This window comes from Lichenostomus cassidix, chromosome 10, assembly GCF_008360975.1.
Source record: "Lichenostomus cassidix isolate B80296 chromosome 10, HeHo_3.0, whole genome shotgun sequence".
In the NCBI taxonomy this organism is placed as follows: Eukaryota; Metazoa; Chordata; class Aves; order Passeriformes; family Meliphagidae; genus Lichenostomus; species Lichenostomus cassidix.
Genome location: NC_139491.1, coordinates 2,641,957 through 2,669,409, shown reverse-complemented (window position 1 = coordinate 2,669,409; position 27,453 = coordinate 2,641,957). Strand labels below are relative to the sequence as shown.

At 47.9% G+C, this 27,453-nt stretch overlaps 1 protein-coding gene across 1 annotated transcript; it reads left to right on the top strand.

Moving 5' to 3' along the window:
• The first annotated feature begins 81 nt into the window (after window positions 1–81).
• On the top strand, window positions 82–26,945 carry PLEKHO2 (pleckstrin homology domain containing O2). Its single transcript, XM_085070336.1, has 6 exons — window positions 82–294; window positions 4,725–4,877; window positions 11,087–11,203; window positions 18,068–18,172; window positions 20,077–20,175; window positions 22,485–26,945. The coding sequence occupies exons 1-6, from the start codon at window positions 286–288 to the stop codon at window positions 23,721–23,723; spliced, it is 1,722 nt and encodes a 573-aa protein (XP_084926462.1). The 5' UTR covers window positions 82–285; the 3' UTR covers window positions 23,724–26,945.
• The last annotated feature ends 508 nt before the right edge of the window (window positions 26,946–27,453 follow it).

Below are 27,453 nucleotides of genomic sequence, written 5' to 3'. Positions count from 1 at the left end.
AGCCCCACGCCGGCGGGGGGGGCCGGGGCCGGGGCCGGGGCCGGGCCAGGCGGGGGGGCCGGGCCAGGCGGCGGGGGCATCCCCGCCTCCTCGCTGGCAGCGCCGGAGCCGCCGGAAACCCGGCGGTGCTGCTGCTGCCGCGGCTCCGGCTCCCCGAGAAGTTGTTGCGGAGGAAGAGCGGCGGGGCCCGGGCCGGCACCCCCGCCCGCCCGGCATGACCGTCCGCCCGGAGCCCAGCGGGGCAGCGGGGCGGTGGCCGAGCCCCTGAGCGGGCGGCGAGGAGCCATGGAGCAAGTGAGTCCGGCCGGGAGCGGGACGGGGAGCGGGGTGACCGCGGGACAGGGAGGGGACACCCCCGGGCCGGGCGGGAGAAGCGCCTGCCGGGGCGGAGGGACCGCAGCGCCACTTCGGGGTGTTTTGGGGTGTTCGCCGGCGCTGGGACATCCCGGCCCCGCTGCGCCCGGGGGACAGCGAAGGAGACCGCGGGGCGGGGGGAATCCCATCCCCAGCAGTCCCAGAGCGGCTCGGGCAGAGCCTGGGCAGCGCATCGCCGCAGCCCGGGGGATGTTGGAGCTGGCCGGCCGGGAGGGGCTGCCGGGCTTGGCCGGCGCTGGCAGAGCCGGGCTGGTTCCACGCGTGCTCGGGCCACCCCGAGTGACTCCCGCTGGGGTGTTGTCCTGCCCTGCTGAAGCCCGGCCTGGGTCAGACCGCCAGCTCGGACATGACTACGCACCTCCAGCCTTCCCCACTTCTGTTCTCCTCCTCTCTGCTTGGGACGGGTTTAACTCGGAGAAGGGCAGTGGTGCTTCTTCTGCACACGTAGGTTTTCTCCTCCATGGGATCACACACCCCAGTAATCCATCCCTGCGAGGATTGATTAAGATGCCACAAATTTGTTAGGAAGTTAAACAGGTCGTTTTCTCTCCTCGTCTGGCCACGCAATTATTCCTGCTTCCTTTCCTTGGATGAGGTTTTGCTGCTCATGCACAAAGAAAGCTCCCGGTAGGACAGACTGCCGGAGGACTTCAGGCTCTGGTACATGCGATCCCTGTAGCTGTGGCTTGTCTCTCCCCCCTCTCACCCCCTTATTTCAGCTCCCAACATTCTGCGGCAAGAATGAAAGCTCTTTTAAAACAGCAGGGAGACGGCAAAGCAGCCCAAGTTGGTAGTGACTGAGAGTTGTTATTATCCGCTGGCATCCATGAAATTAATCCACAGCAGAGAAACTGCTTCCAGCTGGCAGCCGCCGGCCAAAGGGGCTTCGCACCTCGCCCGGCATTGACTGACCATCTCACCAGCTTCCCTTCTTTAGTGATACAGGAATCTTCCAGGGATTGCTTGCAAAAGGGAGCATCAGAGGCAGTTCCCCAGGTTCCACGTGGATCTGAGCAGTTTGTTTCCAGGGAGGTAGTTCTGCTCCAGCAGGCTGGGGAGAAGTGGAAATGTTAACAGCCAGGTTTGGGAGATAATGTGGAAAGGGAGAAAAAGGGTGGAGGTGTGGGGATGCAGGTTGTCTCCTCGGAGTTGTTCATCAGCGCCTTGGTAGGAAGGAGAGTTCTATAAGTGAGCTGCTTGCTTGAAGTGAAGTTGATGTAACTGGCTAAGGCACTTCTATGCTCTGAGTAACTTTAAAAGCAGCACTGTGATTCAGCTCTACGGGGTTTGTTTTGTTGGAAGACATGAAGAGTACGTGGGTTTGTGGGCCTGTAAAATACAGGGTAGGGAGAGGAGGAAGAACTGCCTAATTGTTAAATAAAAAGCCATCCTGTCTGATTTGGGTTCTCCACTGAACTGCAAAACGTGAGGCTAAACCAAGCTGAAGGAGTGGAACTTGTGTTTCACTTCTAATGCCACCACGATATAAAATGCTAAAATGGCTCCTATAGATTGGTTTTGAGAGTGATGTGTTTGAGCCAGCACTGGGATAAGTCAGTTCTTCCTTCGTTTACACTGGCTCACTTGGCTGATGTCAGGGAGGTTCTTACCATGGATTTACCGCAGTGACAGGAATGGATCCAACCCAAGGACACCCTAGGAAGGATATCTTAATATTTCTTGCAGAATGCTCATATATAGCTGAGTTAACAACGGCAACTCCTGTCTTTGTGTCATGCTCCCATTTTAATCATGAATCGCAGGCGGAGAACACAGGATGGATAAAATGCCCTGCTCCTGGTGCCCTTCCCTGGCCAGCCTCCCCTTGCCAATTTGGGGCAGAGCAGGCATAAAAATAATCTGAAAAAATGTCAGGCACTATCTTCAAGACTCTTCTTGCTTTTGCAGGAACAAACTGCCTAGTTGCATTATCTGGGTTTTTTGATGTCCTTAAGCTGCAGGTGAGGGATTACAGCACCTGTCCCCCCTCGTGGGACATGCTGGGTACGTGTGAGGGGGAAGCTGCTGACCCAGAGCCCAGCAGCTCAGCATACCCATGGAGTGCAGGATCACACCCCTCATATCTGCCTTGTAGCAGGGACTGGAGAAGACAGCTCAGGCTCAGGTGACCCCTGTGCAGTGCGAGGCACAGAGCACTCTGCCTGTGGCACTCTCCATCCTATTGCACCTTCCCTCTCCTGGGATGCTCAGGTGGGGCTTGGAGTCACGGGTTCTCTGTGTGGATGCTCCAAGGTACTGGCACAGCAGGAAGTCCTGCCTGGTATGGAGGATGCCCCATGCATGGCTTCTTTCAGGCAGAGGTTCCAACCAGGGCTCCTGAGGGATCTGGGGAGCTCCAAGGCAACCCTTCCATGCCCAGGAGGGGATGTGCTGTCCCTGGAAGGCTGGAGAGCCAGACCCCAAACCAGCTCTGCCCTCCCTGTGCCTTGTGCAGAGGTGCCAACATGTGGTTGTTTTTCAGAGGTAGGCGTTATGTGCTGTGTCTTCACAGGGAGTACTTTTATTTCAAAACCGGAGTAGTTTTCACTCTGCAGAGCAGAGCACGGATAGGTGTATTTATCATGTGATTTCAGCCTTTCTGCCAGGTGGAGGAAAAATCTCAGCAAAAATTCACGTGCCAAGCAAAAAAAAGACTTAAAGAGTAAAAACATTTTAGCAGTTGTTGGTCTGGACTCACTCAAATAAACTCTTCATACAGCTACATCCATCCACAAGTGCTACAAGGGAGGTTAAAGTCCATGCCCAATTATCTAAAAATTACATCAAAAGGGTTCTTGATCAGGAAACCAGCAGGTCTATATTTGTGCAGGAATTGATGTTTGCTGAAGTTGCAGATCTCAACTGAATACAACTTCCTGGCAACCTAAAAAGTCAAGTTTCAAAAAAAACCCACCCTACGCAGTCCCTCTCATTTCCCGGAAAACTTTTTGATGCTCAGTCATCCTGTATTGTGGCTGCTTCAGATGAAGCTCAGTACAACTGAAATAACTTCTACAAAAGGCACCACAGTTGTTACAGGTTTTGGCCCAATTTTCTTTTAGGTGAAACACAGTTTGTTTGAGTTCCTTTTTCCCAGTCTGGATCCGAGACTACCTGCAAAGCCCAGCCTCTTCCTGACCTTAGTGGAGGTCAGAATAAATGTGGGTGCATGGAGTGTTTGAGCTGTTTTTCTTCTTTTTATGGGTGCAAGCTCTCTCTTTGGAATAAGAGCTTACCCTGATGAAAGCTGCTATCCAAGGGTGTGTTCAGTGGGAGTTTGGCAAAACAGATTCGTTAGTAAGGCTCTCCTCCAAATTTTTGAAGCTCGCCCGTACACAGTTGCTCTGTCCTGGCTATGGGAGTGTCCAGCTCTGACTCTGTTCCATGCACTTGGGATTTTCTCATGTTATGAAACAAGATGTCTGAGCTCCAGCTGGTCCAGTTTGTGCAGTGAAGGCCATTTTGGGATGTTTGGGGCTCTCTTGCCACACATCCTCTTTTTGTGTGCCAGCTCTCTGCAGCAGGATTGCTGCTATTACTTATGGGGACATAGAGGAAACAGAGTCTGGGGGACAGTGGGGTTCCTGGGAGGAGGCTGGAGGATTTGAGCTTGGCCTCTCCTGACAAATCACAAGGTTGGTGAGGTGTTTGTGTAAGGGGATTTGGCTCAGTGAGGGATTCCCCTGGCCTTGCTGCAGGGATACAGGCTTATTGAGGGGTCCATGGGGTTCTCCAAGGGAGGGATATGGGGATCCTGCCTTTGCAAAGGCTGTCAGTGCACTGGAGAGGAGGAAAGCTCTCTGACCTGCCAGGAACACTTTAATGCAGATGTGATGAAGTCCTGTCCCTCATGCTGTAGATTTGCCCACAGGAATTGGTTTGAGGACAATAGCCAAGCATAGACACCTAGAGAGGAGAAGCTTGCAGAAGTGGCCTTGGGCTAAAATATGAGTGTTGCTACCAATGCCAGCAGAATCCATCCTGCTGGGATTCATCAGAAAGCTGGAGGAGCAAAGAGGAGAAGAGGCTGTTCTTCTCCAAGGTGCACAAGTGAGCAAGAAGTACCTCCCCAGAGAGGGAAACAGAGCCCCTGGGGGAACAGAGGAGCAAGGTGGACTTGCTGCCATCCCAACAGTGTCACCAAGGTGGCTGGGTCTGTGCCCACTCCCCAGGCCTGTGGGAGCTGGTTGAGTTGTCCTCTGGAAGATGCCATTGTCTCCCCACCAGTCTCCCATTGTGATGTGGTGGGGAGAGACGATGTTTGTTGGGTGCCAAAATCTTCTCTGGGCAGGTTTTCTGGTAATGGAAAGTGCTTTGGATGTAACTCGTTATCCCTTCTGTCCTTGCAGGATACAAAGGAAGAGGTCTCAGAGAAACCAAAGTCTGCTCCAACTGCAGAGAAATATGGCTGGATTAAAAAAAGCAGCGGGGGGATTCTGGGGCTGTGGAAGGATCGTTACATCCAGCTACGAAAAACACAGCTCGTGGTCTACGAGGACGAGGTATGGTCACAGCTAATGGCCTGGGATGAGGGACAGGAGGAGGCCCCTGGGGACACATGCATGTCCCTGTGTTTTTTACTCTTCCCTCCAGCCCATTCCTTTCAAAAGGGCTTCTCCAGTTATCTCCAGGAAGGGTAAACGCTGTAAAAGAGACAGCAGCTGCGCTTTTAAATATATTATATATCCTAAACATTTTAGCCACTGAATATTTTGACAGAATCATTGCCAAAATAATAAAAAGGGGGGCAGGACATCCTGTGAGAAGGTGAACGGAGTAAAGCTTTGGGCGGAAGCAGGATATGTGCTATGAGGTTTTGGCTTTTGAAGGATAAAAGTGATTGTAGCAGGCTGACTTCCCACCTGCCACTTGAGGGGATGGCAGGCAACCCTGCAGCTGTTTGGCACCCCTCAAGCAGCTCAGATTGTTGCCAGCCAGACTCTTCAGGGTTTCTTTTAGCCACTGAAGGATGCAGAATGAGATTGTGAGTGCTTGCTGTCCTCTTTAAGCACGGACAGTCTGGATTTGGCTCATCTTTTCCCTTTGCTTGAGCCAGTTCTGAGCAAAGGACCCCTGGGAGCCTTGTTCTGGACTTCCCTGGATAAACTGCATGCCTTAAGTTCATGGCCGCACTTAGAGCTGTTTCCAGACAAATGAGGAATAAGAGCCAAGCCAAATCTGTCCTGCATTTTCAGGCAAGAAGAATGAAAAGTGCAGGGCTGGTCCTGCCGGGTGGCTCTTTCCTGAGTCAAGCCCTCATTCCTCCAGCTTTCTGGAAGCAGCTTCTGCAAGAGGAGAGTTTGCCCCAAAAGTTAGAAATTACAGTGCAGAGCACAAGCTACAATGAAGAGAGGTTTGAGATGAGGGGTGGGTAGGTGTGAGCCCTGTGGTGGCTTGTGTGTGCAGCAGGGTGGGGGAGTGTGGTCTGCACAAGGACCACGTGCCTGTGAGGTGTCTGGCCCAAGAGGATCTGGGTCATGTGTGGGCATCAGGACAATATAAAAGCAAAATCATGTAAAGCTTCATGTGCAGTGTGTCAAGGGAAGAAGAATGGGGAAATGTTTCAGCAGCTGCATTGCTGCGATGGTTTCAGGAACAACAGCACTGACAGTGAGTTCAGTTCTCTTTTTTTTGAAAACATACTCTTGCCTAATGAAGAAGATTTGCTATAAACAGTTTAGGTTAAAGGGTATTACCTCTTCCCTTACACTGAACACTCCTGCTTTTCCCAAATCCCAAAGCTTTCTGGTGTCATTTGTTCTTAGCTGTGAAATGTCATGAAGAGTGTAAGAATAATGACAGGAGAAGTCAATGTCAGGTGATAAGCAGCTCGGAAGGCAGGAAAAGCAGGAAGGTTCTCTTACCCAGAGGGATGCAGCCTGGTCCTGCAAACTGTTGACTCTCTGTAGATCATTTCCCAGTGTCCTGGACACCTGTTTACTCCAGCTGAAGCTTCAGGAACCTGCAGATTCAAAATCTATAAACATGACGTAGGTTTTTTTTAAGGGCATGCCTTTAAAAACAAGATACATGGAGGCTCTCATTACCACAAGGGAAAAGGAGGCTTTTAAAGTAAGATTAATTTTCACAGACATTCAGAAGAAGGAAAAATCCCAATCATTTAAAGGGTTATTTTATTATCTCAACAAGGAAAATGGCATTTGTAACAACCAGGCATAATGTTTTCTGGTAGCCTGCGGATTGTGGTAACATCCTGTAATAAATTGCATCTGTAAGCTACAGTAGCTGCAAGGTCCCATTATTGTAAATAAGGGATCATGTTAATATCTATAGGCTATTAAACTGGCTTACAGTGAAGTCAAATGTCTTAGGAGAGGAAATTGCTGCAAAATTATCTGGTAGCACAATAGGATAACATGTGATTGTGCAGACTTACTACGGGGAAACCAAAGGAAATGGCAATTTTCTGCACTCAGGAGGGGTCTTGTTGCTGCAGAATTGAGGCAGTTCATGTTTATTACTGTATTTATCTTCCTTTAATGTGAGTCAGGGCAGTGTGGCTGTCTCTATCTTACAAATGGGGAACTAAGTTTTTGTGATGGGAAGAGCTGATGTCTAAGTAGAGTCAGTGGTACAAAGTGCTATGTTGGTTTGCATTTCTGGAGCTCAAGGTGCCATTTTTCCCACTGGACCATCTCCACATATCTGCTCTGTGTGACCCTGGAGAAGGACAGAGCATTCCAGACCATCCTCAGGCTGAAACATTTACAAATGGGGTTGTTCAGTGCTTGCTGAAAAGGAGATAAAAAACTCAGGCAACAGTAATAGAAAGCATCTCTCCATATGTATCCTAAATTAGATAGATTAAACGGGAGGGAGGTCAGCTTCCATGTGGGCAGGCAGGTTTGGAGGCTGAGCATTTCAGCTGGTCTGAGCCCATCAGATTTCCAGGAACTGAGTTAGTGCCCTGGACTCAGTGTGCTTTTCTCAGACCCTCCCGTGTCCAGCCCTTCACAAAGAGGTGCTAATGTTGCCTTTCACAGTTGTTTCCTATGCAGGCCACCTTGTTGATGGAGTTGCATGAGCCTGGCTGCACTTGTAGCTGAGGTTTAGGTTGCAAAACAAGAGCAGAGGAGACAGCCAGCACCAGATAGAGACAAGAACATTGTACAGTGTTACTGAACAGTACAGTCTGAGCAGCACACAACGCTGTATATCATCATCAGTAACAATCTCCAGGAATGTGCTCTTGACCTGCCCTGGGAGAGTGTTCCCCAAGTTGCATCTGTTAGGCTTTGGGTTTGGTTTAAAGCAGTGCCACCTCCTGAAGGCAAATGGCAAATGGCTATTGTGTTACCTGGAGCAGATGGGGTGAAAGTCATCCCGCACGGCTTCAGGTTTCTTTCAGTGGGTGGGGAATGAAGGGAGATGGATTTCTCGTTCTCTGCTGTGCCTCCATCTACAGCACCCTGCATCTGCATCCTCACCTAAATGATGACTCAGTTAAGCAAAATGTTTGTATGATATTACATACCCAAATGTCAGGAAAGGAGGCACTGATGCAAGTACATAGTGCTCGGATCCCAGGAAACTACTTTGCAGGTCTGCACAGAACCAAGCAGGTTATTTTCTAATGGGGTTTCTCATCTTCTTGTCTCTGCATATTCTTGCCAGAATAAAAAAATCTACAGAGAGAGCATCTGAAGAGCAGGTAATGCTAAGTAGAGTGACCAGACAGATCATTATCATCATGTCATGGATTAGAAAGCATCAGTCTTGAGTTTGGATTTTTTTTTCCCCTGAACAGTGCAGCTAGCACTTAGAGCTGTTTTTCTGTTGGTTTAGGGTTTCCTTGTAAGTGTATTATTTGACAAGGAAAGATCCTACTAGATTCCAGAGACCAGAGGATCTACTTGGCATTCAACAGTTGGACACTTAACATCTGCATTTTGCCCTGGTAAATTGATAGCAAGGTATACCCAAAAGTCATTCATTAAAACACTTTGAGAACTTCAAATAGAGAAATAAATTATTATTTCAGGTCTAAACATTTAACACTGAATGGAGGGTCTCAGCCCATGAGTGTGTGTCAGTGAGGAGGTCTTTGCTGAGAATTGTACCTTTATATAAAAAAAGGTTCAGGGAGTCTTTTTTGCCCCCATTTGTATCAACTTTTCATTAATGAAATTGCTTGCCAAGTGTGATTCTTTGGTTAAGCACATGTATTAATGTGTCCAGGTGTTCAGTAATTTTCTTCTTCAAGGCCAAGCCAACAGACACAGATATGTTTATATCACAGGATCTGCTCCATGAAGAGCTAATGGAATAGTTTTTCTGCGTTAAGTCATGAATGTAGGGGTTCTGTACCAGGATTGAGCTTATCCAGAACGTGTGTCAGTCTGGATGTGACCTTGTCTCTGCCTGGTGCTGAGTGTTCTCCAGGTCCCAGGAGGCTGAAGGGACCTGGAGACCTGCGTCAGGGTTGGGTCTTTCATTCTTTATCTTAGTGGGGCAGGACAGACATAAAGGATCTCTTTGTGAAGCCAGGTAGGCTCACAGAGAGGGGATGGCCGCTTGCCAAGGGTAAAACAGAGACAAAAGCCCCATTCTGGTGCTCCCTGAACTCAGATGCTTTTCCTTTGCCTCAGACATGGAGTTTTTATATTTCCCTGGCTGCTTTCTTCCCCGCCCTCCCTGAAGAGGATAACTCACTTGAGAAGTTCAGATCCCTGAGATGAAGGAGCCATAGCTTGCACAGTCAAGGTGTCTCTGGGAGACAGCATCCTGCATGTGCCCATCCTCTCTGCCCCTGTTCCCTGCCCAGGTCACAGTCCCCAACGCCTCCCTAGGGAGAAGAGAAGCAGCTGGAAGGCAAGAGGCAATCTCACAGCAAAGCCACGTCTCTCCACGCTGCCAAGTCCTCTTGTACCCCAGCTTGGTGCTCCACAGCCCTTAGGAAGTGGAGCAAGGCTTGCATGGGATCAGAGGAAGAGTTCCTGTCTAAGAGGCAGGAAGGATGGAGTGGACGAGGAGGGTGATGGGGGCTCTGCTGGGGACAGAGCTGCTCTTGAGAGCAGGGAGGGTGGGCTTGGTGCTGGTCTCAGGTCAGAGCACTGCCAAGCTCTCTGCATCCTGAGCCTAGCAAAGGAGCTGCACCGTGTGGCAGGGCTGTAACGTGGGCGGTCGTCCTCTGAGGGCCAGGATGAGATCACCCATCCCCGAGGCATGTATTCCTGACCTCACCCTTCTCTGTCATTTGTTGGCCGAGGAGGGGTTATTATTTCCATCCTTGTCCTTTTGCAGTGACATTGCAATACCAGGATTGCAGCAGGAGCCTTCAAAGGGCTCGGTAGCATCAGCAGGATTTTATCAGCTGGGTTTTAGGTTTGGGCAGGATTAATCTCCTCCTCCTGGTATGTGTTTTCCCAGTTCACATTCACCTACTCAGTGTTAAATGAAATAAACAGTAATGTCATTAAAATAATAAACCTAAATTAGATCCAGACGTCCCTTGGTGGCCCAGGACTTGCTCTGTGTACTGGCATCAGCTCTGCCGGGCCCCCATCCCCAGAAAGGAGGGTTAAAAAAACTGAAACACAGCCTGAGTTCTGCACAGCGACTTAAATGTCAAGTGGTAAAGGGAGGAAATTCCCCGCAGCCCACTTCCCTCTGAACTCTTCATTCCCTGCCTCCAGCCACGCAGCAGCTTCCTGGCTGCGACATGTTTCCTCATCCCACACCCCCTTCTCCGCTACAGGAATTGCTAAATACAAACTCATACGGGCACAAGGAGCTGCCTTGGGAGCAGAGCCTGAGCTGGGGGTGGTTATGGCCAGCGATTTTAATTCAGGATGGTACTGGAGAGGTTCATGAGCCATGCTGACGGTAGCACTTCACTGGCAAGAACTGCTCTGAGATTCTCACTGCTCATTTGTGCTTAGCAAAAGGGAGCTTTGGTCTCTGCTGGGCTACCAAGACATGAAGAATATTATCTGCCCAGTGTTACGCTGCATTTCCTATTAGGGATGGTGCTCTGCAGCTGAACTGAGCCACGCACCACGTGTGGAATTTTAGTTATGTTACTGGGAGAAATAAGCCAAGATCGCGGCCGGCAGTCATCAGTGGAGATACTCCAGAGATAAATATTCCCCACTGAGAGGCTGGCCCAGACAGTTTTGCTGGTTGTACAGGGCTGTATTTCCAATCCTAAGCATTTTGACAGCTCAGAGCGTGGCTGCAAGAGGACTGTGTCTATCACATATGGCTCCTGCTGACTTTTGTGATGCGAGGACCAGCCTGCCTCAGCTCATTGTGGCAGCAGGACTTCCCTCTTATACCTGCTCTGCCTCAGGCTTCCTGAGGGGGCTGCTTGGACCATCATGATGCTTGCGTCATCTTCCCTGTGAAAAAGCAGGATTACATCTCCTCCTTTCACTGTGGGGAGGAGGTAGTGTCACTTCTGGCTGCAGATCCCTGGATGAGGCCAACAGCAATGGCAAAAGCTGGTGTTACTGTCCCCAGCCTGTTATTTGCTCAGCCACTGTGGACCACTAGGCCTGTAGCTTAAAGACCAAGGTGTTTCTTTAGTGAGATGCCAGCCTGATTTATGGGGTTTGCTGTCTGCATGCAGGTCATTTTTAAGGCAGAAGAGCTTTTAGACGGATGCAAAGGGAAGACATGCAGAATTTGATGGTCTATGATAGATTTCAGAGCCTCCTGTTCATAATAATGTTTCATTCCCTCTCTGCAGGATGAACAGAAGTGCATAGAAACAGTGGAACTGGAGAGTTATGACAAGTGCCAGGAGCTGCGTGCACTACTAAAAAGGAAAAATCGTTTCATTTTAATCCGCTCCCCGGGTAAGAAGGTAGGATTGCCTTTCTCATCACCCTCGAGTCTGCTAACTCCAAAGTGAGTTCCCAGCCAGCTGTGCCCAGAGCAGATGAAAGGCTCTGAGGCTGAGCTCCTTGGAAGCTGGGAGAAATGACCTGTAGCTGTGAAAGGTCTACAGTGTGTAAGAAGGAAAGCCACTGCCATGTGGACTTTCTTCATGTTGTGGGGAAAGGGTCCTCCTGTGGCTCAACTTTTTCCTCTTGATTCTTTTCCTGCCTTATCATTTTCTTTCTTCCAGTACTCCCTAAGAAGTGGAGAATGACCATTCCCTATAGTTCCTCCACATCCTGTGAGCACCTGTAGATGCTGCAGCTTTGCCCATGTTCCAGTGAAATCAATAATCCCAGTCCATGTACTGAGACAATTCCTGGAGTTGGAACTATTGATTTGAGAAACTCCAGTGTACAGTTACTTGCAGCCAAACAATTCCTAGGAGAAAAGATTTATTTTGCAGAATCTGTGAAACGCTACATCTGTAGCTTCCTGCACAGCATCTGGTTAGATCCAGAACCTAAAACCCAGGCTGGCATTGCAAAGAGACTATACATCCATCTGAGCACTGGTTATGCAAGGACACCCTGCTTTACTTCCTATCTATGTTCTTCATCACTACACATCTTTGGAAGTTCTCCTCAGTTCCTACTTGCATGCTATCCATTTCAGCATCTTTATGGGCTAGGATGCTTCATTGTTGCTTTGGGATATCACACTTTGTCAATGTGATTTTATTTGCCTCAGAGTTCTTACTAAGTCTCCTCATGCAAATCTGAGAAGTTGTGAGGGACAAAACACATTCATTTCCGTAAGAACATGAACAGCCAAAAATACCAACTCGCTGCATTCCCCCATCTCCATTTTGTTTAAATAAATGGAGATTGTTTAGTCCTTGTTGTCACTGTTGCTTATTCTTTCACTCCAGTCACTTAGTGTTTATTCGTATAATAAGACCCCAGCTGAGTTCAGAGCACCATTGTGCTAAACTTCATTCAAAACAACAAAACAAGGACTGTCCTGCCCCAAAACCCTGGGCTAGTGAGCTCCTGCAGAGCGACAGAGCCCAGAATATGTTAGGAAGGAATTCTTCCCCATGAGGGTGGGGAGGCCCTGGCACAGGGTGCCCAGAGAAGCTGTGGCTGCTCCGTCCCTGGAAGCATCCAAGGTTGGACAGGGCTTGAAGCAACTTAGTCTAGTGGAAGTTGTCCCTGCCCATGGCAGGAGGGGTTGAACTAGATGCTTTTTGAGGTCTCTTCCAACCCAAATCACTCTAGGATTCCATGATTTGAAGTGCACACCTATTCCCAGGGAGGCCAATAATACCCTGCATGCTCAGAGATGGGCAGCACAATAGGGAATAGGTATTATCTGTGAGAATGTTACTGAGGGAGAATTGTGTAATAGCTGCATATGTCTCTGCACTGCTCTATGAATCAATACAGGGTGTGAGACCTATTCCTAAACCTCTCATTTCTTGCTATGAGAAAAATATGCCCAAACTGTGCCCAAAAGGGTAACTTCATCCTTTTGGCATGCTGGCAAGTTTACAGCTACCCTGTTTTTCATGCCACTGATTCAATAGAGACCTAGATAGAGGCTACTTTTTATAAGGCTCTTTTGGTGAAAGGAAGGGCTTTTATAAATGAAAAGTTCCCTGTTTGTAGCTCCCCTCCCGCCCTTCTTTTGGCTGGGAATCTGGTGAGGGTGTTGACACACAACATACTTTGGCAGATGCTAGCACGGGCTTCAATTAGGAGGCCAACGTACACAACTGTCCTTCTTCTGTTTTGAAATCACAGCTGTGGCGATATATATCAGCTAAACATTTTCCATTTGGGAGGCTTGCTGCCATCCACAGTTTAAAATCACCCTGTGAGCCAGCTTGCCAAGCCCTGCCACATCTTGCTAGGGTTTTTTTTATCACCCTCTCTCCTGAGCATAATGCTAAGGAATGAGTTTGAGGGACTTAGGAACAAGCTAGGAAAGGCCTTTTCTGTTTCAGTGCATGAATGTTGAATACAGGGAGCCTAGTTTACTTGTAGGGGAATCCCAGTTTAAATCCTGGATGGGATATTTTTGAGCAGAGATGAATCAGTCAGTTTAAACTACTCTGCAGCTGAAGTTGCACCTGAATAAATAAGTTGTCCTGCTAAACACTGGTCGTTGATGAATGTGCCCCAGATTCTGCTTGGCCTGTTCACAAGGATGACATTCTTGTTAAACTGTGACAATATGAGCATGTTACATGCCTGCCCTGGTATGGAACTGAAAGCAAGCAGTGCCCCCTGAGCTTCAATTCTTCAGTGAAGGAAGCTGGCAGTGTGCTTTTAAAAACCCCATTCTGCTTAGAAATCTCAGATGCTTCATTCCATCCACAGCAATTAAATGAAAACTTTTGGATGCAGAGAGCTGGGCTTCTAAAAAAGGGCAGCAGCCTTGGCCCAGAGACTTTAAAATGTACTGTTCACAATGCAAAAAAGCAGTGTAAGTGATGCTTGGTGTAAACTGTGCAAATTACTGAGATTGGCACAAGTCTGGTATTCAGTGGTTCTGAAAACCTTCAGCTGCAGGGAAAAGGGTGGTAGTAAGGGAAATAGTCCACCAGCAATCCTGCAGCTCCCCACGCATCCTCGCACCTGTGGTTAGGGGTGGAAACTTTCACTGCTTATTTTTCCCTTCATCAATTTTTGAGGTATCTGGAACTGCCTTCACCAGGGGCCCAGCCTGGAAGCTGCAGTAGAATGCAATGAGGCTTGAGGGAGTCTGCTCCTGGGGTCTGCCAGTCTGGCAGAAATGCTGCATTATTCCCAGGGATAACGTAGCTTTTGGTTCAGCTACAGAAAACCACCAGAATCCTCTGTCAGTCATCACACAGAAACATGGAATGGTTTGGGTTGGAAGGGACCTTAAAGATCATCTGGTTCCAACCCCCTCTGCCACAAGCAGGGAATCCCTTGGCTTCTACTTTCCCCTTCATGATCTAACATAATGAAGTCATGTAGAAGGCAGCAAGAAATTATCTCCCATCTGGCAGATGGACTCTGCTGCTCTCATGGTAATTTAAGATGTTACTGACCCAGCTCTGCTCCAGCTTCTGCTGGAGGTGACCACCCTGTACCAAAAGTCAGCAGAAGGGAACACATGCCCCCAGTAGTTCACAAGCAATTCAGAGTCCAGTTTAGCCTAGCCCCACCGAACTGAAGCCAACACCAGGCTTTGCATTGAAACAGGTGAGGACCAAGCATAGGTTTCTGTCACCTAGCTCTGCAGCAGATCTGCAGAATTGCTCAGCAAAGAAGAAGTGTTGGTAACAGTCTTACACTGCAGCTACACAGTTCTCCAGCACTTGCCTGTTAAATCATTTAGTGCAGGTACAACAGACTGACCCCAGAACAGTTCTCTTTCCTGGAAAGCAGGCTCAGCATAGCCATCAGCCTGTCACTGCTTGAGGAGACTGATGTCTCAGGGAAGACAAGGAGCAGTCGGGGAGCCAGTGCCACTGCTGTCACAGACAGTGATCCGCGTGGGAGCTCTTGTTGCATGACATCTCAGCAGTGATTCAGCAGGAGCTGACCGGCCGTGCTGTGCCCTGAGTAACTGTCAGTAAATTGCACAGCCTGCATTCATGGCTTACAATGGTCACTAGGTTTGGCCATGACAGCTTTTCCTGGCACACCAGCCTGTTGTTTATGGCATGACTCAGTCTCAGCTGGCTTAGCAAGAAGGAGTGCAAATGTGTTACCCTGCCCACTGCCCTCTCATATTGGTGTCACTGACTCTGCCTTAAATTCGTGCTGGAGAACAGACCCTGCTTAATGTTTTGTAGGAAATATCCATCTTTAGATGCATCTGCTGGTATCTGTAAATACTTAAATGAGTAAAAATGCAGACAAGATACATTCATTTGTTCCTTGTTTGTTGAGAGCCTGGTAGTCTCAGAGTACTGTGCAGTCCCAGTGACAGGCAGCTCCTTCCTGCCTCTCCTCTGCAGCTTCCTGCTTTGCAGAGAGGTCCCATCCCTGTTTGGGTTAACCTCCTCTCCCCAGTGCCTTGGCCAAGAACAGGAGCCACAGATGGATGCAGACAGACCAGGGACTGCAGGGCAGCAAAGAGGCTGTGGTTGGCAGCAGCCCGAGCACGAGCCTCAGAGCCCTGGCAGCCTGACTCTGCCTTGGTGTCTGTGGCTGTTTTATGAAAAGGAAAAAAAATTAAGATACCTGGGCACTGGGAGATAGCTGCCCCTCTGTGTCACAGCCCCAGGGAGCTGTGCAAGCAGGGAGCAGGGCTGCAACAACATAGGCTGGCACTGCCCACTCTGGCCCATGGCAAGGGAGCAGGGTCCCACTGTGCTGCTCGTCCTCCCTCACTTAGCTCCCTTCTGCTGCCACCTTCCATGAGTCCCTTCTCTCACCATCCATTGGATCTGCGTTTGATGGCAAAGGGTTGCATGCCAGAGGAACATCTCAGCTTCTCATTAACGAGGAGCCACCCCCACCCCGAGGTTTGCTCTGCTCTGCCACAGAGTTGCTGACACCAGTGCTTAGTCACAGTCTGGGAGGCTTTATTTGGAATGAGGCACAGAAAGTGGCATTGGAAGAGGAAACTTGAAGTGAGGCAGGAATCCTTCCCCTGAACAACATGTACGGAGATTTCTAAACCCTGGTGCAGGCTGCCAGGTCTTTGCCAGGCAGTGCAGCAGCTCAGCTGCTCACAAGTAGAGCTTTCTCATAAGCTTTTATAATCACAAAGCTTTGGGGCAAAATCGTTTCCAAACAAAAAAAGTTTTTAAGCACACACAAAACCAGGCCAGCTCGGACTAAAACAAAATCTGGCTGTCGCTCCAGTTTGGAGCCTTGCCTCCCCTTAGGTTCCTGGTTAGCATGGCCCTTCTGCATCCCAGACAAAGGGCTCTTTTTCCAGAGGGCTGTGGGTCAGGCCCTAACCTCCCCTCTGAGCTCTCAGGAAGGCATGTGGTCCTGTCACCTTACATGAAAACTGACTGAATAAAGAATCTTCCCCCCAAATTAACTGCCTGCTTGCCATGCTGGTTGTGAGGGTCTGGCACTTGGTAGCTGTGATGTAAATCCATGGCATTGACACAAGGAATAAGTACAGAAAGGAAGAACAGTTGGTTTCTAACAGCAAGAGTGGGTGTAAGGAGATCAGGCTTTAGTTCTGCAGAATTTCTGATGGTCCCTTCAGAAGTTGCTCAGACCCAGAACAGTTGCTGCTTTGTTGTGCCATGAACAGGGAGCTGCTAAGAGCACTCAACTGTCAGTCACCATTAGCTTTGTCTCTGTCATTTAATATAGTCCCTGTTTTATAGACAGTGCTGTGATTTTGGAATGTGGGGCCTCATTTACGAAAAAGCCGAGGCTATAACTGCTCTTGGAGGTGCAGAGTACCTATAGAATGTTAAATACCCACACAAAAAAACCTATTCCAAATGAGATTCCCACAAGGCTGTGTTTTGAACAAGCTTCTCTGTAGCTCACTTCCCCACCTGTAAGAGGTGGATAATTTCAGTTGCTCTGAAAAAGAATTTGCGAAGCCCCCCAGATATTGTAGTGATGAGCAGAAAAGAGAAAAGACTGCCTAGGGAATCAGTAATTCTGTTTCCAGGGCAGGGCTGGAGCAGAGTGAAATCAATAAGACATATTGACCCAGGAGGATAAAACACATCATGGAATAACTCGTGTAAGGAAGTGCCACCCTGTTGTTAGGGACAGTGCTAGGAGGAGCACACACAGCAGGGTGACATCCCTACAGCCCGGAAACACCGGGAGTGTCTAATTTTTAAGTGCTTGATTTTGCAACGTTGCTGATGTCCTTTGGCACAGGAGTATTCCTGTGTGTCTGTGCAGTGTGGATTAGGGCACCACATGGAGCTGTTTGGATCCCAGCAGATTTGCCGTGGAGCCACCTGTAATGTGAAGATGATATTTCTGTCATCTGAAGTGTTCTCTGGGGCAAAGCTACATAATACTGGTGAGGTGATCAGAGAAAACAGCAGTGAAGTAAATACCACCCTGCCTATTGTCCCTGCTGTGGTCAAGAAGAGATTGGAAACACTGAGCAAAGCCACGGGGCTAGAGGAAGGGGAGAGCTGGCTGGCTGGAGGAGAGGCCATACAATCACCCATCCTCCCTCCTTATTTGTGACTCATACTTCTTGCCTGTTCCCATAATAGCAAACTCTTCCCTTCTTCATAGGGCAGCTCTTCAGACCCCAGAGAGTGCATGTCTGCAGCATTCACTGCTGGATTTCATTTGCAAACAGAAAAAGATATGGTGAATTTTTGCACTTACATTGCTCTTATGCCTCACCATGTCCATGCTCAGCTGGGTCAGGGTTATTGCAGCCAATGTCAGTGCCCCACATTCCTGTATCAGTTCTGTTCTGCAGAGCCACAGGAACAGAGAAGCAGGCAGATCCCACTGCATGCAGCCTTCCCGTTCCTTGTAATCTGGGGGAAGTGGAAGATAAAGTATTTTACTCCATCTGAACGAGCCAAGAGGACTTGGACTTTCAGTCTGACTCTATACAGTGCTGTACATTTGCTGCACAGCTCACTGCTGCTCCAAGAGCTATGCCTTCCTTAGTTTTGCAGAAGGAAGAAACTTACTTTATTACTACTTTATTACTAGTTACCAAAATAAAACTACAGCAACAAGTTGTCCAGCATAGCACAATCCTGTTCATGGGAGCTATGCCAAAGCACAAAGGAACCTGTAGCTTAAACACAGGCTAGAACTGGATGTTATATAGAAACTGAAGTGATTCAGAGGTACCTGTGGTCCTGACAAAGAATGCTCAGGCAAAAATTGTCTCTCTGCTCTTTCAGGTTCATGATATCAAATTTCAAGCTGCAACTTTGGAAGAAAAGGAATCGTGGATAAAAGCTCTTAATGAAGGGATCAACAGAGGCAAAAACAAAGTATTTGATGAGGTAAGAGAAACAGTGTTCAAACTCCTGTGTTTCTGTGTCTGTTCTCATCCATGGCTCCTTTAGCTAAAAGCAGAACTTCCCCTGAACCCCTGTTTCCCTAGCCTTCCTGCATGCCAGCCATGGTCCAAGGAAAGAGAAAGATGGTGTGCAAGGCAGGGCAGGTTCCTCCCCTTCAGGGTTTGGGACCAGAGGATTTCTGGGAGTTTCCCTCTCCCTGTGGAAGTGGCTGGTGCAGAGAAACAGCTGCAATGCTGAGTTGTGCAGAGCTGTGATGCAGCCTGGAGAGACTCATCTCCCCCACACTGCCATGATCCTCAGCACCAAGCAGCCTGGAAATTAAGGTATTTTTAATTAAGGTTAGGATATCGCCAAGTCTTCAGGGCTGGAAAAGTCAGAAGTGACTCAGTCCACCAACTATTCCACCTGCAGTCTGGAGAGAAGTCTGGTGGAAAGTTACTCCATGGCCCTAACCAAACCTGCCTGCCTCTCAGCTGGCCGCAGCACACCTGCACTTTCAAATTCTCCTCCCATCCTGCTGCACAGAGGGAAGGATGAAAATTGCACAACCTAAAGCCTGTTTAACCTTGCCCTGCTCCCTCTTAGTTTGTAAATGAGCCCTAAGCTAAACCAAAGGAGCAACATTTCTGCAGTTCTTTCAGTAACTGAAAGGAAGTGAATAAAACCACCACCAGCATGGGAATGACACAGGAAGAGACAAGCAGGGTAAGGAGGGACAAAACCATCAGCAAGATGTGTTTAGCAAAGGAAACCAAAGCAGTGAATAAAAGTTTTGAGAAAAAGGCCGAGCGGTGTAGATACAGTGCTAGAGGTGTGAACTCTGAGTGGCTGGACTTTGCTTTTATTCAGCAGAGTGCAAAACCATATGGGTACAGTGGGCAGTCAACTCTGCACACTCTTCAGCAGCACAGCAAGGCGGGATCTCAGATCACCTCCCGGCCCTGTGACCTGAGGTTATCCTCCTTACAGAGGGAACCAGCCTCTAATTCTCATTCATTCCATTAAGGATCAAACCTCAGATTTAAAGTGTTTCCACATAGGCCAGGCACAGGCTAATGGGTCAAGCCCTCAGCTGGCTTGGATTATCTGTTCTCCCCTGAAGGAGCTGTAAAACCACTCTGCCATACCAGCCATTTTTCTGTTTAAATCCCTATTTCACCCTCGCCAGCTTTGCTATTGTACAGACTTGTGGTAGCAAGGACACACAGATGTTTCAGTGTCCCTGTTCACTGGTGCTGCCCCTCCATGTAGACCAGACTCCAGCCCTTGACTGTCACAGCGTGGGTGGGTGGTCACAGAGCCAGTACAGAGAAATACCTGTCAGGGCACTGGGACCTCCCTCCCTACCAGTGTGAGGCAGTGGATTTCTCATCTGATTCCAGGAAGTAAATTTGTTAATTCAGCTGGAGTTGCAATTAATCCAGGTCACTGCTCACACCTTCTCCTCAGCATCCTCCAGTCATTAGAGCTGTGGAAGGGAAGGGTTGTAACAAAGTGCTGCTGATACAGTTCACAGTCAGGTCACAGTTATTAATGAGCTTTCACCTCTAAGATGGAAACAGCAGTTTTGGTGCTGTGTTCTGCCACATGCAGGAGCTGGTCCAAGCACAGGGTGCAGTGAGGACAAAGCTCCTTGTGTCCTTTCTTCCATGCCCCTTAGGTGGAGGGAAGTTTAGCCATTGCAAGACTCCGAGACCTTAAATATCCATCACACACATGCAGGGCTTTGCAGGCAGGCTGTAACTGAGCTCTGAGGTAAAGACTAGTAATGAAATATTCTCCGAATGCTTCAACATTTCATGTGTGACAGTGACAACTTTATAGACATATCTTGAGAAATGACTCTCTCTTCCTGTTTTATTTCCCTCCTCTTCCCCCTGTTCCAGGTGAAAGTAGATGAGAGCCTTTCCTTGGACCACGTAACTCGGGACAGGGTGAAGGTGTCCCATGGACGCAGGCCACCCACAAGAAGTCACCTAAAGGAGGTGAGTGCACCCTGTTGGAGTGAGCCATCCCACCAGCTGGGATCACTGAGAGCTGCTCCTGCCACTCAGGTACCAAACCCCAGGGAGAAGCCCAGGTAGGGACAGCCCAGGGAAATCTGACAAGGGAAACAACTTCCTCCAGACAAGACTGCGCCGGCACCTCTCTAACGAAGCTCCAAGTTCCCACAGATCTCTATCTGCTGCAACACATATATTTCATTTTTCATAATTCATAAGCTGCTTTACCACCTGTTCAGAGCCATTAGAGTTTCATTTTCATCAGAAGAAACCAAAGCTCCTATATTTATTTTCTAAGACACGATGCTTTTGTAGCCATAGTGGTCTAAAGGTAGAAGAACTTTACGGTCCACGGGGAGAAGCTGTATTTTTATTAAGCTAACGAGAGAAAGCAGACGAGCTTTCAAGCTTACAGGCCCTTCCCTAGGTCTGAAACAAAATACATTATTCTCCCAGGCAGTTTTATAGACTAACCTGTCTACTTTTAACTGATTTTCTGGGTCTGTCACTTAAAAAAAACCAAAAAACCCACAAAATAAACCTGCATTTCATTTCCAGGGAAGAGGTTCTTACTAATGTTTGATTCCTGTGATTCATGAAAAAGTTTCTACAGACAGATTGATATTTTAGCAGAGCATTAATCTCAAGCAGGGAAGGTTTTTAAATCAAACCTTCTTTCTTCAAACTTCCAAGACTCTGACTTATGTGCCTGCACAACACTCAGATGACCCTTGTGCAGAAAATGAGATGCCTTGAGACTTTCTACTTTGCATAGAAATGGAGGGAGAGTGTCTGTCCCGGAGAAATGCATGAGAATGAATCATAGATTCCCATCCTCCAGAAAACCGCAGAAGAAAACATGACAAAAGTCACAGCAACAGTGAAGTGTGGATTCTGTTGCCTAATACGGGTTCAGTAAGGTAGGCAGCCCTTCCCTAGGCACTAAAAACATTTCTCTTCCCTGCTCAGATCACTATTTTCACAAGATACCTCCGAGGTTAATACCTCTAAGGCTTCTCACCCTCAGCCAAAATCAGGGGAAACTGGATTACAAATTCAGAAGCAGGAATGAGGGGATAGAGCCTGCAGATACACAGCCAAGATGTGTATCATGGCTGCTGGCTGCAGATTCATGGAGGAAATGGCATGAACATTGATTTTCAGTGTTCAAAGCAGGCCAGGTGAGGATGGGTCAGGGCCAAGCTGCCAGGATGTAGCTTGCCTCTGTCTCTCTGATGGGCTGGAAAGGCAAAGAGAGGCTTTAACTAAACTCTCTGCACTGCAGGAGCCTGGCCCTGGCTGCAGCTATGCCTTTGTGTGGTTTCGGGTTCCCTCACACAGGAGCTGTCACCGTGTTTGTCCCTGTGGGTCACTGAGCTTTCACGCTGCAATGTCTTTACTAAAAGTCCATCCTTTTTAGGAAAATCTCCCTACTACAGAGATTTGCACACAGCCTGTGGTCTGAAGGAGGTTTAACCACCTGAGGCTTGACCCTGGTAAGGCAGGGATGACATCAGCTTGGAGGAAGTGCAATAGTATTCCTGGCCAAGCAACCTGAAGATCAGCTTGGTTTATGACAAGCTCAGAAGCAGAAAAGCGAGCCTTTGGGGAGGCATATTGTAAATGAAGGGGCAGAGGGATCCTGCTACCACAGGACAATGAATAAAAATCAGGCAGAGCTTAACACTAGCGCCCACAGGAAAACCAGGAAATAAGGTTATTGTGGAACAGGCTTTAAGACGTTCTTATCAAAGGAAGTAGTAAAATAAATTCTGTGCTTTTCTTAGAATCAAGGGCTGGTTTGGGTTGGAAGAGACCTTAAAAATCATCTTCCTCTCCTGCCAGGGAAGAGAACCTTTCACTAGATCAGGTTACTCAGAGCCCCTTCCAGCCTGGCCTTGAACACTCCAGGGATGGGGAGCCTCTCTGGGCAACCTGTGCCAGGGCCTCACCACCCTTATAGTGAAGAATTTCTTCTGAAAATCTAATCTAAACCTGCCCTCTTTCAGCTTTAGGCCATTCTCCCTTGTCCTATCACTCCATGCTCTTGTGAAAAAGCCCTCTCTCTCCACCTCTCGTGAAGCCCCCTTTAGGCACTGAAAGGGGCTCTAAGGTCTCCTTAAAGCCTTCTCTTCTCCAGGGTGAACAGCCCCAACTCTCTCAGTGTGAAGAAGCAACCCCTCACTTGCCATGCTGGTTGTAGGGGTTTTGCACTTTAACTTGAAGTTAAAGGATGGAGCACAGCATTGATGATAGGACAGATATTGAAAGCTTTCTATCTTGTATTTCAGGCTGCCAAGTGTACATCAGATGGTATCCTGCGACTAGATCTGGATATAGTAGACAATGGACCACCAACCTTTGATTCCACTATCAGTGAAAGTGACAATGAACCACCTCAGAAAGAAACTCCAAAGCCACCTATGCCACCTGCAAAACCCACTGTCATAAAAGAAAACCAAGAAGCAGAGAACAGTGTTGCTGACCAGGAACATAAAAAACCTCTGTCTCCTCCGTTGTCTCCAGATAAGAAGCTTAAGGAAGGTATCACATCAAAGGACAGTGTAAATGCCAAGGAAGAGGACTCTGTAAGTCCAGAGGAGAATGTGGAAGAATGCCAAGACCCAAGTGAGGAGAACAAGGAGAACCTCGTTGAGGTCAGCAACAGGGTTGTATCAAAAGCTCCAATTCCACTTCCTAAAAGTGTGTCAGACAAGCTGAAAGTAGCTTGGGACCAACCAACCATTGAACCTAAAAAGACAGAAGACTTGGAATCATCAGGAGATGATGGCAAAGACAACCTGGCTGAGATTGGTGCTGCAGATGTTACAAAGCCTCCTGTTCCTCCTAAGGTTTTGTCAGAGAAAATGCTTGCCACAGTGAACTCCAGTCATGGTGACCTGGAAGCTGGGGGCTGGGAAGAGCAGGAGTCTGGCAGCTCCAAGCCCCCAGTGAATGGGATCACAGCCAGCAAGGTAGCAGAGTTCACATCCCCAACAGCTGAAACAGAAGAAGGAAATGGGAGAACTGCTGCCGAGAAGGAACAGCAAACTTCAACAGAAGAGGCAGAGACTTCCTTAGCTACAGAAACAGACCAGGAGAGTGTAAAAGCAACTATTGAGAAGAAAGATTCTACAGAAAACACTTCAGGTATCAAACTTCGCTCTTCTTCTCTGGGAGACTTGCTGTCTGATTCCAAAAATAAACAGAGAGCACTTCCAGGCCAAGGTTTCCCGAAGGATTCCCATCAATGCTTAGCTAAAATGGAGGAGAAAGTTGCAAATGAAAGGGAAAAAGCGGAAAAGCTTCTGCAGAAGGTTTTACGTGAAGGGTTGGAACAGGCGCAGGAGGGAAATGGACCCCCAGTGATGGCAGAGACGTTGCTCAATGAGGCAGTAGAACAACTTCGGCAAGCTACACAAGTTTTGCAAGAAATTAAAGGTCTTGGAGAACTGAAAAAAGAAGCAACACAGAAACAGAAAGAAAAGCAGAAGGATCTAGTGACTCTTTATAGGAGAAGTGCTCCCTGACACCCTCTGCAGAGACTTCTTTCCCAAAATCAAAGTTAAACATTTGCATCTATGATTTGTACCATTGCTAGGCCAGTGTTTAAAGGTGGTGTTCTGCTGTGCACGCACCATGCTTGTGGGACAGAATTGAGCTTTCAGTTATAGCATCTTTCTTTCTTCATGTTGTACATACCAGTCTGTTTCTAATCCTCTTAGCACAGCAGAAGGTTACAGGACAGTGAACAGATTCAAAAATGTGAATGCTCTTTAAGGATTCTGTCCAAAGTCCTTTCAATAGATCAGGCCTTAAAAAGTACTGTTAATCAGACAAAGCCAGATTTTTTGAAAGGAGAAGAATGGCTATTCTAGCAAAAGCCCCTGCCTCTCTGTATTTACAGACAAGCAGATACCAGATTATGCTGGCACCTATCTGGTTTTCCCAGTTAAATCATTTAAGGATAAATGTAGTCAGTGTTTGTTCACTTGCTGGCATGGTTTCCCAGACCACCTGGCCCAATGACATCTAGGAATGTAAAGATAAACGGTTTAATCTTCTCCAAAGACACTCATAAAACCACATCCACAGTTAAAAAGTGACCGCACACAGAGGCAAACCAAACTGGCCAATTCCTGACTCCAAGTAGTGTCCCTGATGTGGAGCAGCTGTATGAAGGCACTCTGAGGCTGGCTCTGCAGAGTTTTAAGTGTGCTAAGCACTGCATGACTGACCACAAGTCTCAAAGCAGCAGCAGCATTGCCAGGCAAGTATTGATTGTTTCTCCTTCATTAATAGCAAAATTGAGGTTACACTTGGCCTGTGAAGGTGTCTTCTACCAGCTCAACTTGTTTATTGTTGAGGACCATACCTATCTGGTAACTCGGAATCCCCTCAGCATTGTTGGGAACAAATAGCCAGGCATTTGCATAACTTCTGTTCAGGAGGTCCCCAGGAGCTTCCTAGGAGAGCTGTCACTAAGAAGCTTTGGGGATGGGTGTTCCCTTAATGTTGTCTTGGGATTCATGCACATCAGGCAGTGGATCTGGATGAGATCCCCCTTGCCACTGAACATGTCTCTACCTGGTGTGTCCTGGCCAGCCTGAGACATGGTTTGGCCCAGATCTCTCTAGTTGATACACATACAGGGAAAGGCGATTTGCACACAAAACTTGGGGCTGGTCCCAATGGCTTAAGTATATGAAAATAAAAATGCTTTGCTACAGAAGGGCAAGGAAGGCATTGCAGAAGGCTCTAGCACAATTCCCATACCTTTCCTGTCCACCTGCTGAGCAACCAGTTTCTGTGGTCTTCAGTGATTACAGCAGTGGCAAAATCATATCTTTGCACTGCTGCTGTATAGCCCCATACCTGAGCTGGGTTGTCTCCCCTATTCTCTATAGTTGCTTTGAGGAGAATCATGAGATAGCCCAGAGGGCTTCTCATTTGCTTGAGCCAGTCTCTGGCAACATGGAAAATGGCAATCTCCCCAGTCTGGTTTTAAGGAATGACATGCTACCTAAACTCTTTTTCTCTCATTTGCCAGCACTTTGTTCTTAGCTCATCCATTTATTTTTCTTCTAATTTCCCAGGTCCCACAAGTCTGCAGGGGGCTGCAAACACCACCCATAGTAGCAGTAAAATTTCATCTGAGCCTCCTCTTAGGCTAGGCATAGGTACTTCAGCTCTGAGCACAGAAAGATTGGCTTTGGGCTTCCAGATTTCCTGGTTTTCACCACCTGCGGACAGCAAGACAGGTAGCGACCGTAACTGATGCTTCTTCCTCTTTTGATTAAACCAGCCTTGGTTTTGGTAGTCAGTCCCCCTCTCAAGACAGCCACAGATGTTGTATGAGAGTTCACTTGTTACTCTGTCACTTGGAAAGTTCTACATAATCAAACACTCAGGTGCCAAAAAGCTTAGCTTTGAGACAAAAAGTTTCCAATTCCTAAGCCCACCCCGAGGCACACAGCCTGGAGCAAACTCTGGATCTGTGCCATTTGCTGCTGTAGGTTCAATGTGAACTATGGGTCATATTCACCTTTCCAGACACACTTAGGACAAGGGCTAAGAACACAGACAACATTCAGTGCCTATCTGCTATCTATATATATTTTTCTGCATGTGCACTTTTGTTTACCGAACACTGTGTGGTATGAATGTGAGCTGTCAGAACCTGGTGTGCACTGGAAGTCGAGGGACATCAGCTCCAGAGAGCAGGCAGGCTTTTGCAAGATGCAGTTCTATAACAAGAGAGAGATGGGGGAGAACCCAGTTCACACTAACAGGAATATACACAAACCAAGGCAAACTCTGGGTACAGGTTCATATCCCAAAGCTGAAGCCAGTCCTGAACTTCATGACAGGCATATCAAAGCCTAGAACTGAAATCTAGGAGAATGACAGCAGCTTATGGGGTAGCTCAGTCCCCTAATTTATACACAAATGCTTTTGCTCTCCCCAGTGTTTTCTTGTGGCAGTGTGTTCTGTGGATACTTGTCTGGTAAAGCGCTGGTGACAATACCCAGACATCCCTCTCCGTTATAGCCAAACCTACAGGATGTGCTTATATTTACTGTATATTTTTATATTATACTCAATATTCTAATGAATTCATGTCTGACATTTTACTGAATACCCATCAGAAGGAATCCTAACAGATAAATACTCTGTACCTGTTAGGAAATGGGCAAATTAAACCATTTTACAAGCTACAGCTAATTACTGTATATGCTGTACTAACAGATCTTACTAGATTTGTATTATGTCTTGTAAATAGGTATAACTTAAGTGGAATCTCTGTATCACTCAGTAACTTTACTGCTGCAAATGCTATGTTAGAGACTCTTGGTTTTAACTATTTTTTCTAATAGGTTTAGCAGTTTCATCCTAAAACATCCAGCCTTCTATGGCAACTCCTATTTTCAACATACATCCTGCCACCATGCACTTTTTTTTTTTAATCTTCCTTTAAACACACATTTAAACTTGCATCTAATTCCTGGCTGCACTAAGGCTGGAGTTTTTTGTGCCTGAAAACCCTCTGGGCTTGGAGTGCTGGGGTGTGAGTCTGTGTTTTGGGCTGTGCCACCAGTTTACATGTCTGTGACAGGAAGGAAGTGAGTTTGCAAGTGAGCAAGTGTGGATGACGATCTGAAAAGCAGCTGCTGCAGCCCGTGGAAAGGCAGCACTTTGTCTCCTGCTTGTAAAGAGCTTTGAGATTTGGCAATAAAACCTCCTTTTAAAAATCCGCTGTTTCAGAGCCATTTGTCCTAAAGTGGAGCAAGGAAGTGCCACCACAAGCAGCACATTAAGGCTTTGCTCTGGAGAAGGGAACGTTGCACAGGCTGTGGTCAGGCTGAGGTGAGCTTGGTGCTAACCACAAGACAGGAGGAAGGAGAAGCGCTGGGGGCTGCAGCTGGCACAGAGCTGGAGCTGCTGCTGCACACAGAGCAGCTCCTGACTCATCCCTGCCTGCCAGCTTGGCTGCCCTGGCCAGAAACCATGGCTGAGGCCAGGATCTCCTTCTGGAAAGCAGTGGGAAGCATCACCTCACCGAGTGCAGTTTCCAGCAGAGCTGGCTGGGCTGCTCTTAACGCCTTCATGTGGACTCTCTGGTGTCTACAGAATGTGGAGCCCACTCAGCACTTGTTCCCTTGGTGGTGAGCAACACCAGAGCCTTGTTCCTCTGCCCAGATGCCAGGAAGCTGCAGCAGGAGAAGGAGCTGGTATCACAGTGACTGCTTTCCCTTCTGC

Excerpts from the sequence above, each read along its gene's own strand:
- PLEKHO2 (XM_085070336.1), top strand. Across the intron at positions 4,878-11,086 it reads TCGTGGTCTACGAGGACGAG|GATGAACAGAAGTGCATAGA; the intron begins GTATGGTCACAG and ends CCCTCTCTGCAG. Across the intron at positions 11,204-18,067 it reads TCCGCTCCCCGGGTAAGAAG|GTTCATGATATCAAATTTCA; the intron begins GTAGGATTGCCT and ends CTGCTCTTTCAG.